The 11,868-nt window shown below is 40.4% G+C and overlaps 1 protein-coding gene across 2 annotated transcripts; it reads left to right on the plus strand.

Moving 5' to 3' along the window:
• Window positions 1-259: 259 nt before the first annotated feature.
• Ngdn (neuroguidin) lies at window positions 260-10,758 on the plus strand. Of its 2 annotated transcripts, XM_070025456.1 has the most exons (11): window positions 261-302; window positions 582-641; window positions 1,454-1,525; window positions 7,445-7,582; window positions 8,048-8,132; window positions 8,217-8,269; window positions 8,487-8,610; window positions 8,700-8,868; window positions 9,834-9,990; window positions 10,110-10,167; window positions 10,619-10,758. In XM_070025456.1, exons 1-11 carry the CDS (start codon window positions 291-293, stop codon window positions 10,636-10,638), a joined length of 948 nt encoding a protein of 315 aa, XP_069881557.1. In that variant the 5' UTR covers window positions 261-290; the 3' UTR covers window positions 10,639-10,758. The 2 variants fall into 2 exon arrangements, with proteins under 2 accessions (XP_069881567.1, XP_069881557.1); XM_070025466.1 differs by lacking the exon at window positions 10,619-10,758 and having other exon boundaries at window positions 260-302; window positions 10,110-10,175.
• The last annotated feature ends 1,110 nt before the right edge of the window (window positions 10,759-11,868 follow it).

Here is an 11,868-nt window from a genome sequence, read left to right on the forward strand (position 1 = left end):
TGACTGTGAATCAACCATCTGATTGCTCTTATTGGTTTCGCGTCAATCCTTCTCCGCCGTCCAAGACTATCATTTCCTCATTACATTGCCGCCTAAGCCCGGCGAATTTAACCAATTCCTTTATTCCATTGGCCAAATGAGGACCCGCCTCCCTTCCATCCTGTTCGGGGCGGAAGTGAATGAGTCGTGAATCCTATTGGCTTAAATTTGCCAGCGGTAGTTGTCTATCAAATCCATGACGTCTTTGGCGCTCAGGAAATACGAAACCGGAAGGTGCATTAGTTGTAAAGATGGCGGCGCCGGTGAGTGTAATGTGGTTTCTCCCCCTCGCAGCTAGTGTGGCTATTTTCTTTCCTTACAGCGATTCGAGAGAAATTACTGGCATTAGGAAAGGTCGGTGATGGACAGCGCTGTGATCCCCACTCCGTGGAGTTGGGGCTGCTTTCTGGTAACCCCGGAGGCTGGCTTTTGAGAGGAAGCCGCTGGGGTTTGGAAGGAGATTAGGGAGCTTTTTGCCCAACATCTTCCGCTGCTCATCGCCTTCATTGAAGACTGACTTTCCTATCTTCTCCTTTATGTAGGGGGTTCTGGAATCAGATGTTCCAGGTGCAGTGACACTTTTGAAAAGCCTCCAGGAGCAGGTAAGTAATGTCCTCTCCTTTGGAATAGATTAGTCACCAAATGGCTTGGACTTTATATGCCTCACTCCTAGACTTTTAGTGGTATCAGGTACTGTAAGCGTAAAACCATTCTAAGTAATTGATTTTGCTCCCCGGTAAGTGCAGAAAACTTATAAAGAAATCAGTCACCAGTTCTTAGAAGGAAAACAGTGCTGTGCATTTTGAGTGCCCACATTTATATAATTCAGTGTATTGTAGGTTCAAGCTGTATAAAGTCACAGCCCTTTCATTAACACTGTTCATTCTTCTTCCCAGTGGTTTGGTGAAAGTGTTTCTCCTCTGTCTCTGTTTCTCCTCTCCCTTCCTGTTCCCTCCCCCAGGTTTGGGCAGAATTGTAGTTTTGTTTACCTCTTGAACTGTCAGAAACTATTCCTCCTGTAGTTTCTCAGAACTGAATAAAGTTATTACCCTTTAGTGACAATGTGTCAGATAATTTTTAGGTGGCATCGTTTGGCCCTTTCCTTCATAGTTTACAGATAGGACTTGATTTGGCTTACTCGGCTATTTTCTGCTGTTGTTTTTTCTCTCTTTTTTTTTTTTGTTTATGTGGTGCTGAGGAATCGAACCCAGGGCCTCATGCACGCAAGGCAAGCACTCTACCACTGAGCCACCTTCCCAGCCCCCTCTGCTGTTGTTTTTAAACCTGAATATTTTAGAATTTGTTTTATTTTAATGGTACTGAGGCTTAAACTCAGGGCTGTATCCTTGCTGGGCAAGTGCTGAACTACTTCACCCATGCCTTCCGCTTTTTTTTTTTTCCTTTCTAATCTCAGGTGATGGCTGTAACTGCACAAGTACAAACACTAACAAAAAAAGTTCAAGGTGGAGCCTATCCTACAGAGAAGGTAATGTATATTTGAAGAATATTCCTTGACATTGTGTTCTCCGTAGTTCTTTCATCATAGACTTATTATGTATTGTGTCCAAAGTGCTAGAGCTTTATAGATAAGTAAAACATAGTTTCTGTGCTGGAGTTGAGTGGAGAGACAGATAAAAGTAATAGCTTTGGGAAGCAACAGTCACCTTAAAGAGTCATGAAGAATGCTATGCCAGGCATGGGGTGAGGTTAGGTGCCAGAGCTGCAGAGGGAGTCCTGTTCTATGACTTCTCAGAGGAGTAACAGGGTTTTGAAGACTAAATAGGAGCTAGAGGTGTAAAAGAAACTGCATGTGAAAAGTTACAGAGTCAGAAAGCATCATGATGATGTTCTGAGGAAGGAGGTAAGTAGTTTTTGTGATGAATGTGTAAAAGCCATAGGAAGTTAGACTGGAAAACTAAAATGTGATAAACCTTATAGACTACCCCTTAAGGAGTTATTATTGTGTTTATCTAATCTAAGGCATGCTAGAGCATACTACTTATTTTTATACAGTAATTCCTTCTTACCTGCAGTTTCACTGATTGTATTACCTGACATTAATTAGTCTGAAAACACAAATGGTAAATTGTAGACATACTTCACACATACCAAATAACGTACCAAATAATTTGTATTCTGTAGTTATTCTGTTATTAGTTATTGTTACTAATCTCTTACTGTCCTAGATATATAAATTAAAATTTATTTATTTATTTTTTGGTTGGTCATGGGGCTTGAACTCTGGGCTTGGGCGCTGTCCCTGCACTCTTCAGCTCAAGGTGAGCACTCTACTGCTTGAGCCACAGTGCCACTTCCGGTTTTCTAGTTGTTTATTGGAGATAAGTCTCATCCTGCCTGGGCTGGTTTTGAACCGCAATCCTCAGATCTCAGCCTCCTGAGTAGCTAGGATTACAGGCGTGCGCCACCAGCGCCGGGCATAAATGAAAATTTATAATTGGTATGTATGCATTGAAAGAAACATAGCATGTATAGAAATTGATTCTGTCCATCATTGCAGGCATTCACTGGGAGTTTGGGAATGTGTCTCTTATGTATAAGGGAAAGGGATTAGCCTGTTAAGAAAAATGCTGTTGCTGGGCAAGTTTCTTGCCAGCCCAGGCAAGAAGCTCAGTGACACTCATCTCCAGTAAACTACCATAAAACCGGAAATGGTGCTGTGGCTCAAGTGGTAGAATGCTTGCCTTGAGCTGAAGAGCTGAGGGTCAGTGCCCAGAGTTCAAGCCCCACAACTGACAAAAAAGAAAAAGGAAAGAAAAGTGCTGTTTATTTGTGACATTGTGCTAAGTTACCTCTGACTAAAAGATACAATCCAGTTTCAGAGATGTTGGTTATGAAAATGATGCATCTTAGATAACGTTTAAACAACATTCTGATAAGTAAATAAAATAGGGAATTCAGTAATCGTTCACTTTTGTTCTTATTGCAAATGTTTATTTTTTCTGTTCAGTTTGATTTTCTCGTATTGTAATCCAGTTTGAATTGACAATGCCCAAGATGTCAGAAAGCATACTTATCTGTCTGTGTACTGGCCATGGTACTTTGATCCATTTCAGTGTTTGGCTTCTAGAATGCTTATTGGATCACTGCAGTATATCCTTGGTATATGTAGGTGTATGTTCCAAGGAGATGGCTGTTAAGGACAGACAATTTAGTGCTTGAGATGCGTAGAGTTCAATACTCTAAGATTAACCAAATTTACCTATATTGTAAGTACAGTAGGCTTGAGTATTTATAACTTAAAACCACATGGAGTTAGACTATATTAGTGTCACAAAAATTACTGTTCTAGGGGCTGGAAAGGTGGCTCAGTGGTAGAGCGTTTGCCTTGCATGCATGAGGCCCTGGGTTCAATTCCTCAGCACCACATAAGCAAAAAGAAAAAAGCCGGAAGTGGCGCTGTGGCTCAAGTGGTAGAGTGCTAGCCTTGAGCTGAAGAGCTGAGGGACAGCGCCCAGGCCCAGAGTTCAGGCCCCACAACTGGACACCCCCCCCAAAAAAAAAAATTACTGTTCTACACATTAATACTATTCAGTGAAAACTAGATCTTATTTCATGCTCTTTATCTCACATGCGGTGGATGCTCAATTAATTTTTCCCGTAGTGCCACCCAACTTTTGCTAAAGACCCTGTCACCTTTCAACAAATCCCAGATTTTTATTTCATCACTGGAGTTATGAATATTACAACCCCTTTTGGGCTTTTACAGATTACTATAACTTACCTTGCTTTCAAGCATTATTTGCATTATGGGGGGCATATTTTCACAGAATTAAGGGCAAGGACACACTCAACAGATTACACAACAACTTATTTGCTTTTTAAAAGTATTTTAGTTTTTTCATTATCTTTAATCGTGCAGAAAAGTTAACCATTCAACACAAAAGTTTATAAATACAGTGCTTCTTGATCTATATTACCCCTTTTGTCATTCTTCCCTATACCTCTGAACCCTCCCACTCCCTCAGTTTTCTTAATTTTGTAAGATTTAATTTTATGACTCTGTTCTTCTCCCCTACCATACACACCGCTTCTCTCTTTGTCTACTTCTCTCCCCTTGTCGTCCCCTCTCTTTTGAGTACCTGATATTCATTTTTGGACTGTGAGTTAGCCTTTCTAAGGAATTAAACCATTTGAATTCTTACCTGAAAATATCATGTTTTGGTTAATACATTTGTGCACACTTGCAACACATAGTACTTTAAACACAACTGATGATGTGGGACTGAAAATTTCTCTGTATCAACTAATGTGTGTAATGGACATGCTGTGATCTTTTTGACTGCTGTTTGCAGTAAAAATACACGCACATATATTGTGTGTTTCATCATTGAATTAACTTTTCTTTTATGACCAATGACTTTGACAAGATACTTTTCAGGTTACAAGTACTTTCGTGTATCTTATTTGTGACAGTTATTCTTTAGGGCTGGAAAGAAATAAACATGTTTTACATATGAGAAGACTGATTCAGTCTTTGACTATCAAATGTATAGTTTAGAATTGGAAGTCAACTTGATAGTCTTTAAATCCATCCTTCAGTCACACTGATATAAGAGCCAAATGTTGGTGTCAAGATACACAGGCTTAAGTGTTTAAGTAAAACTGAGTTAAACCCCCATTACTACTTTTGTGCCAGTACTGGGGCTTGGACTCAGGTCCTTGCAATCTTCCATGATTTTATCACTCAAGACTGGCATTCTATCCCTAGAGCCATTTCCAAGCTTTTTGCTGATTAATTGGAAATGAGAATTTCATGAATTTTTCTGTCTGGGCTGGCTTCAGACCTAAATCCTCAGATTTCACCTTCCTGAGTAACTAGGGTTACAGATATTAGCCATTGGCTCCCAGAGCTCTTTGCCGAAGTGTAGGTTTTCCCAGTGTGTGTGGTCAGTTTCATTTTGTGTAGTCACAAAACTCATTTGTTAACTGTACCTGAAGTCATTCCTACATGCACTATTTTATATAAAAAAATACTGGGGCTGAGAATGTAGCTTAGCGGTAGAGTGCTTGCCTACCCTTCATGAAGCCTTTAATACCTTAATACCACATAAGCAGAAAAAGCTGGACAAAAAGCTGTGGCTCTAGTAGAATGCTAGCCTTGAGCAAAAGAAGTTCAGGAACTGTGCCCAGGCCCCAGGACTAGCCAAAAAACAAGCAAACTAAAAACACCACAAAAAACTAACTTAACTGGGCGCTGGTGGCTCACACCTGTAATCCTAGCTACTTAGGAGGTTGGGTATCATCATCAAAAGGATCATGATTCAAAGCCAGCCTGAGTAGGAAAGCCTGGGGGACTACCCTCCCCCCCCCCAAAAAAAAAGCCAGAAGTAGTGCTGTGGTTCAAATGGTAGAGTGCTAGCCTCACGCTACAGGAACAGCACCCAGGCCCTGAGTTCAAACCCCAGGACACACACACACACAGTTAACTTGTGCCGGGTCCTGGCACACACACACACAGTTACACACACACAGAGTTAACTTGTGCACACACAGAGTTAACTTGTGCCGGGTCCTGGTGGTTCACACCTGTGAATCCTAGCCACTTAGGAGGCTGAAATCTGAGGATGGTGGTTCAGAGCAAGCCTGTTCAAACCCCAGGACACACACACGCACGCACAAAAGTTAACTTATGCCAGGTCCTGGTGGCTCACACCTGTAATCCTAGCCACTTAGGAGGCTGAAATCTGAGGATCGTGGTTCAGAGCCAGCCTGGGTAGAAAGTCCATGAGACTTATCTCCAATAAACCACTCAGAAAGCCAGAAGTGGCACTGTGACTCCAGTGGTGGAACACTACCTTTGAACTGAAGAGCTGAGGGACAGCATGTCGCCCAGGCCCCATGATCAAAAACAACAAAAATATATGACGTTTGCTTGATTTTCTGCCTATCAATACAAAGCAGAATTTTGTGGGGTCTTCTGGGGTTTTTATTTTTATTTTTTTCAGGTTATGAGATAGAACCTTGCATATGAAAGACAAGCTAACAGTAAGATACACTGCAAGTCCTGTATTACAATTTCAGTTTTGTAAAGTTTGAAACTTATATAAAAGCACAAAGAAATGAAAACAGTCAACATTTGTGGAGCCTTTTAATTATGAGTAAAGTATTTTTGTTGTGAAAACTTTCTTGGTATAGGTACTCTATTTCTTCCCTGTCCTTGTCTCACCCCAACAGGGTAGTAGTTACTTGTGTGCTGTCACCCAGACATTTCCCTATGAATATAAAACTGTGTGTTATAATTAGAACCATATTATAGATACTTTCTACAGTTTTTGCTGACATGGATTTTAATTCTATTTCAATGTATGTATGTATACATAAACTGCTTGTTTATACCTATTCATATAATTGCATCATATAGGGATAAAATCAATATTATTTTGATTAACTTAAAACTTGGCAGTATATGGACTTTTTTTGTTACAGTTTGGGAGTGAACAGTGCGTTGAAGCTAGAAATCCTACTGTAAACCTGTACCAGGACAATTCTTTTTTTTTTTTTTTTTTTTTGGTCGGTCGTGGGGCTTGAACTCTGGGCCTGGGCGTTGTCCCTCAGCTCTTCAGCTCAAGGCGAGCGCTCTACCACTTGAGCTACAGCGCCACTTCCCAGGACAATTCTTAACAAAGAATTATCTAGCCTTAGATATCAGTAGCTCTGAGCTTGAGAAACTTTGTTATAGTTTTTATGGGAGGGATACTTTATTGATTTCCTTGCTTTTACTATCTTTTAATAATTCTCTAAGCTTTACTTCTCTGTGTTAGCATAATTTTCTCTTCTGACTATTTTGGATATAGCTACTTCTTGAGACCATACTAGTCTCCTCTTATCCATGGGGGATACATTTCAAGACACCTCTCCAGTGAATGCCTGAATTGCACATAATACCATAGCTTGTGTATGTTCTCTTTTTCTGTATCATATGCAGTTAAATCTGTCCTTCCATGCTCTGTGCCCTGGTGCCTTATTTTCATTGCTGCTCTTGCATATTGGGGCCATTATTAAGTAAAGTAAGAGTTAGTTGAGTGGTTTCTAGATGCCTATGAGGTGACTTAATAGGCAAGTAGCATACTCTTTGTGGGTACACTAGAAAAAGGATAATAAGTATCTCAGGTGGAATGGGTAAGAAGGCATAGGGTTTCATCACACTACACAGAGCAGTGTACAATTTTAAATATGAATTGGTTATCTCAGTAACTTTACATTTAGTTGATTATAGGTAACTGAAACTTCAGAAAGCAAGACTGTAAGTAAGGTGGGATACTGTACTTAAGGTTTATGTAGACTGATAGGGAAAACTTGAATTAAAAAAAAAATCCTATTTATATGCCTCCTGATTCTTTGGCTAAAACTGAATCTATGTCTCCTATTGTTTTGCTTAACTCAGGGTCTAAGCTTCTTAGAAGTAAAAGACCAGCTGCTGCTCATGTACCTTATGGATTTGAGCCATCTCATCCTTGACAAAGCCTCTGGAGTATCTCTTCAGGGACACGCTGCAGTTTTGAGACTGGTGGAGATCCGCACGGTAAGAGCCTTTTGGTGTCCTGGAGCTCTAGTTTTTAGATCCTGGTCTCTAGGTATCACACAGTAGATTTCATCTGAGTGTATATACTCATGTTTAAATAAGAAAAACAAGTGAGGGGCTGGGAAGGTGGCTCAGTGGTAGAGCGCTTGCCTTGCATGCTCGAGGCCCTGGGTTCGATTCCTCAGCACCACATAAGCAAAAAGAAAAAAGCCAGAAGTGGCGCTGTGGCTCATAGTGGTAGAGCGCTAGCCTTGAGCTGAAGAGCTGAGGGACAGTGCCCAGGCCCAGAGTTCAGGCCCCACGACCGGACCCAAAAAAAAAAAAAAAAAAAAAGAAAAAGAAAAACAAGTGGAAAAGAGTATTTTTTTCTCTTCTTTGGGTTTCTTTGGTGTATGTTTTATACAGGGACTGGTGTATTCTTGATTTGGGAAAGGTAAATAATCTTACTCAATTGCCATATTATAGGTTTTGGAAAAACTTCGACCCTTGGACCAAAAACTAAAGTATCAGATTGACAAACTGGTCAAGACAGCAGTGACAGGCAGTCTTAGTAAGTAGGAAGAACACATTATAAAGTTGTGGTATCATCATAAAGTTTCAAATCTTATAAAATGTCTTGGGTTTTGTATTTCAGGTGAGAATGACCCACTTCGTTTTAAGCCCCATCCTACCAATATGATGAGCAAGGTAAGGATTGCATTATCCTGCTTTTCCTGAATGATCCTGGATCTTCTATATTCTTTTGTGACCTTATTTTCCAGCTTATGCCTTGGAATGTTTTAGTGTGAGGTTTGCCTTTCTCCCTTTTACTTGCCTTCTCATTTCCTCAGGGTATCACAGCTTTGGGTTTTCTTTGTATTTTTCTTAGTAGTTCCTAAATTTATAGACTTCTTTTTTTCTGTAGTTGAGTTCTGAGGATGAAGAGGATGATGAAACAGAGGCTGGCCAGTCTGAGGCTTCAGGGAAGAAAACTGCAAAAGGAGCATCTAAGAAATATGTTCCACCACGCTTGGTTCCAGTACATTATGGTATGCCTGCTGCCCTCTCAGTGGGTGTTGGGTGGTTCTTTTCCTTTTCTCTGTTCTGGACTAACCCTTTTGGATTTTTTATCACGTAGATGAAACAGAGGCTGAGCGGGAGAAAAAGCGCCTGGAACGAGCCAAGAGGCGGGCATTGAGTAGCTCTGTCATTCGTGAACTCAAGGAGCAGTACTCAGATGCTCCAGAAGAAATCCGTGACACTCGTCATCCACATGTCACTCGCCAGAGTCAGGAGGACCAGCACAGGTCTGAGCTCTTGCAGTTAGAAATTATTTTCACTATATAGAATCTTCCCTACACTTTGAATTAAATGTGATTAAATCTGGTCCTAAGAAAACTAACTTTATATAGGAAGTAGAGTGAAAAACTGGAGTTTGAAGTACAGAATAAGAATGAGAAAAAAAGTTACTCTTGTTCCTTCCATCTGTTTAGGCTCTAGTAAATTGTGGAGGAGAAGATACTCACTTCCACATAGTAGGGCTTTAGTTGTCTATATCTCATTAGCACTACTTTCCCTTGTGCAGAAGACAGTAAAGGCAGGATGGTTTTTTTTGAGGGGAGAGTGTCTTCTATCCACACACACCCCTCCCATGCTGGTTGTGGGGTGTTGAACTTAAGGTCTGGGCACTGTCACTGAGTTTTTTTCTTCAAGTCTACCACTTGAGCCACAGCTCCACTTCTGGCTTTTTTTTAGTGGTTAATTGGAGATGAGTTCTCACAGACTTTTCTACCGTAGGCTAGTTTTGAACCACGATCCTCTGAACTCAGCTTCCTGAGTAGCTAGGATTACAATTGTAAGCCACTGGCACCTGTCTAAGGCAGTTTTTTGTTTTGTTGTTTTTTGTAATGGCACTGAGGTTGGAGAATGCAAGTTAAAAAATGACTCCAACTTAAATTCAGATTAATTAACTCTACTCAGGTTCTGAGTAGATCCCCATTGAGGGTATCTACTTTGTAGGCCTGAAGTGAAAGAATTTCCTGGTAAAATATTTTAGGGTTCATCTTTAGGATGAGAGAAATTCTAGCATAGAGAACATTTCACTGAGGTAGCCTGCAACTGAGAATTCCACACATCTTTACTTAATACTGTGTTGATCTATGAAAAATCTTGAGACATCTGAACAAGGATAAGTAAATAACATGACCCAGGTTCTGGCTTAAAGCTTCCTGTCACAATTATGTGAGCTGCTAGAAACTGTCTTTTCTGACAGGATTAACTATGAGGAGAGCATGATGGTGCGCTTAAGTGTCAGTAAGCGAGAGAAAGGACGACGAAAACGAGCAAGTGTTATGAGCTCACAGCTTCATTCCCTCACGCACTTCAGTGACATCAGTGCATTGACGGGAGGAACTACTCATCTTGATGAGGTAAGGCTAAGATGCAGTGGTAGGTAACTGTCATGTTTTCAGCCAGATGTATGTGGGGCTTAGTACCAGGAGAATTGGCAAATGCACTGCTATTCCTTCACTTCTCCATCTGTCTCCAGGATCAGAATCCTATTAAGAAGCGGAAGAAGTTACCTAAGAAAGGTCGGAAGAAAAAAGGTCAGTGAACCTCTAGGACTTAAGTGATCAAGTGCAACGTAGAAGTTTGATTTGAAATGCTACCTCTCAGAATTTGCCATCTTGGGTCTCATTAGTCCCCAAAGTATCTCTCCCATAATGAGCATTATTGTCTGTAGGTGAGCTTTTTATCTTTCTTTTTATCTAAGCAGGACATCAGCATTATTCACAGAAGGGATATCTAGATTTCATCTCCAAGGTCTCACAGCACCTGTTCATTCTTCCTTAACTGGAATTAAAGTATTACCCAAAGGAACCATTATCCCATTTCAGTTTCATTCCTACTTTTAGTCTTTAATCCTGGGAAGATAATTGAGAGAGGACTACCTTAGCAACCTACCTTGTCAAGCCCTTCTCTAGATAAGCCCTATTTTCCTGTCATTCAGCTTTTCTAACTTTCCTTTGCCTCATTCTTGGTTTCCCTTCCTTTCAGGTTTCAGAAGGCGGCGGTGATTATGGGTGTCCATATTTATGTATCTTTTTGTCAACCTGGGATACTTCTAATTTTACTGTATGTAGGTTTTTCCTTGGAATGTTTGCTTTGGACATTTGGGAAGATTTTTTTACTAATAAAATTGATTTTACTTAAAAACTAAAACCCCCTTTGTACATGTATTGTATGACTGGAATTGCTGAGTTTGTGGAGTATTTTTGGTGAATGAGTGTGGAAAGGGAAAGATGATTTTTTTCTTTTATTTTAGAAGTTTGTCTTTGTAAAGTTTTCATTGGTTCATAAGTTTTCATTTATTCTCTAGAAATTGGAGATTGGCTATTTATTAAGAAACATTGAGAGATTAGAGTAGACCAGTCAATTGTTCCAACCCACATTGCCCCAACTTTCTATATAGAGTTGTTACGCAATACTAATAGCTGGAATATGTGGATTTTAAGTTTTATGACTGTATGTAGCCTGGCCACCAGGTGGCAGTAGTGCCTGACTATAAACAAATATAAGAGAAACTTTCTTCATCAGAACCTTTCTGCATCTCTGCTTCTCAGAATGTTTACCTTCCTTCCTTTCCCTTCTCCCTCTTCCCTCCCTCCCTTCCCTTCCCTTCCCTTCCCTTCCCTTCCCTTCCCTTCCCTTCCCTTCCCTTCCCTTCCCTTCCCTTCCCTTCCCTCCTTCCCTCCCTCCCTACCTCCTTCCCTTCCTTCCTTCCTCTCTCTTTCTTCTTCCTCTTTCCTTTAAACTCCATTACATGCTTACTAGGCAGGTGCTCTATCACTTGAAACATGTCCCCTGCTCTTTTTGCTTTTAGTTATTTTTTAATCTTCCTTCCTTCAATTAGGGCTTCAGTTTGTCAGAGTCAGTAAAGGCCAGTCCATTTGCAAAGAGCTGCAAAAGAATGGCAAGAAGCAGATATATAGGAAATTCCTAGTGTGACAACCAGAAGAATGAAAGCCCTACAGAAATGCCAGCCAAACCCAGTCAGGAGAATAGTGGGAATTATATTTGAGATCTTGAATTCTATCCAGAGAATAACTTCTTTTGGTAAGAGGTCCTACAGGCCTTGGGTGATAAAAAAGTTAACAAAAGATTTAAAATGAAATTGAATCTATAGAATTGATTCATTGGAGGCTTTTGAAAGGCTTTTTGTCTCTGGAACACCTGATTCTAGTTGCTGGCTCTTCTGGGCAGTATCATAGGAATATAATTTGACTCATTACCTTCAGAAAACCTAA

Source organism: Dipodomys merriami, unplaced genomic scaffold, assembly GCF_024711535.1.
Source record: "Dipodomys merriami isolate MVZ:Mamm:240054 unplaced genomic scaffold, mDipMer1.0.p SCAF_1, whole genome shotgun sequence".
NCBI classification, from domain to species: Eukaryota; Metazoa; Chordata; class Mammalia; order Rodentia; family Heteromyidae; genus Dipodomys; species Dipodomys merriami.

Coding starts and splice junctions, on each gene's coding strand:
- Ngdn (XM_070025456.1), top strand. Junction 1,526..7,444: donor GAGCCTATCCTACAGAGAAG/GTAATGTATATT, acceptor TGCTTAACTCAG/GGTCTAAGCTTCTTAGAAGT. Junction 8,611..8,699: donor CTTGGTTCCAGTACATTATG/GTATGCCTGCTG, acceptor TTTATCACGTAG/ATGAAACAGAGGCTGAGCGG.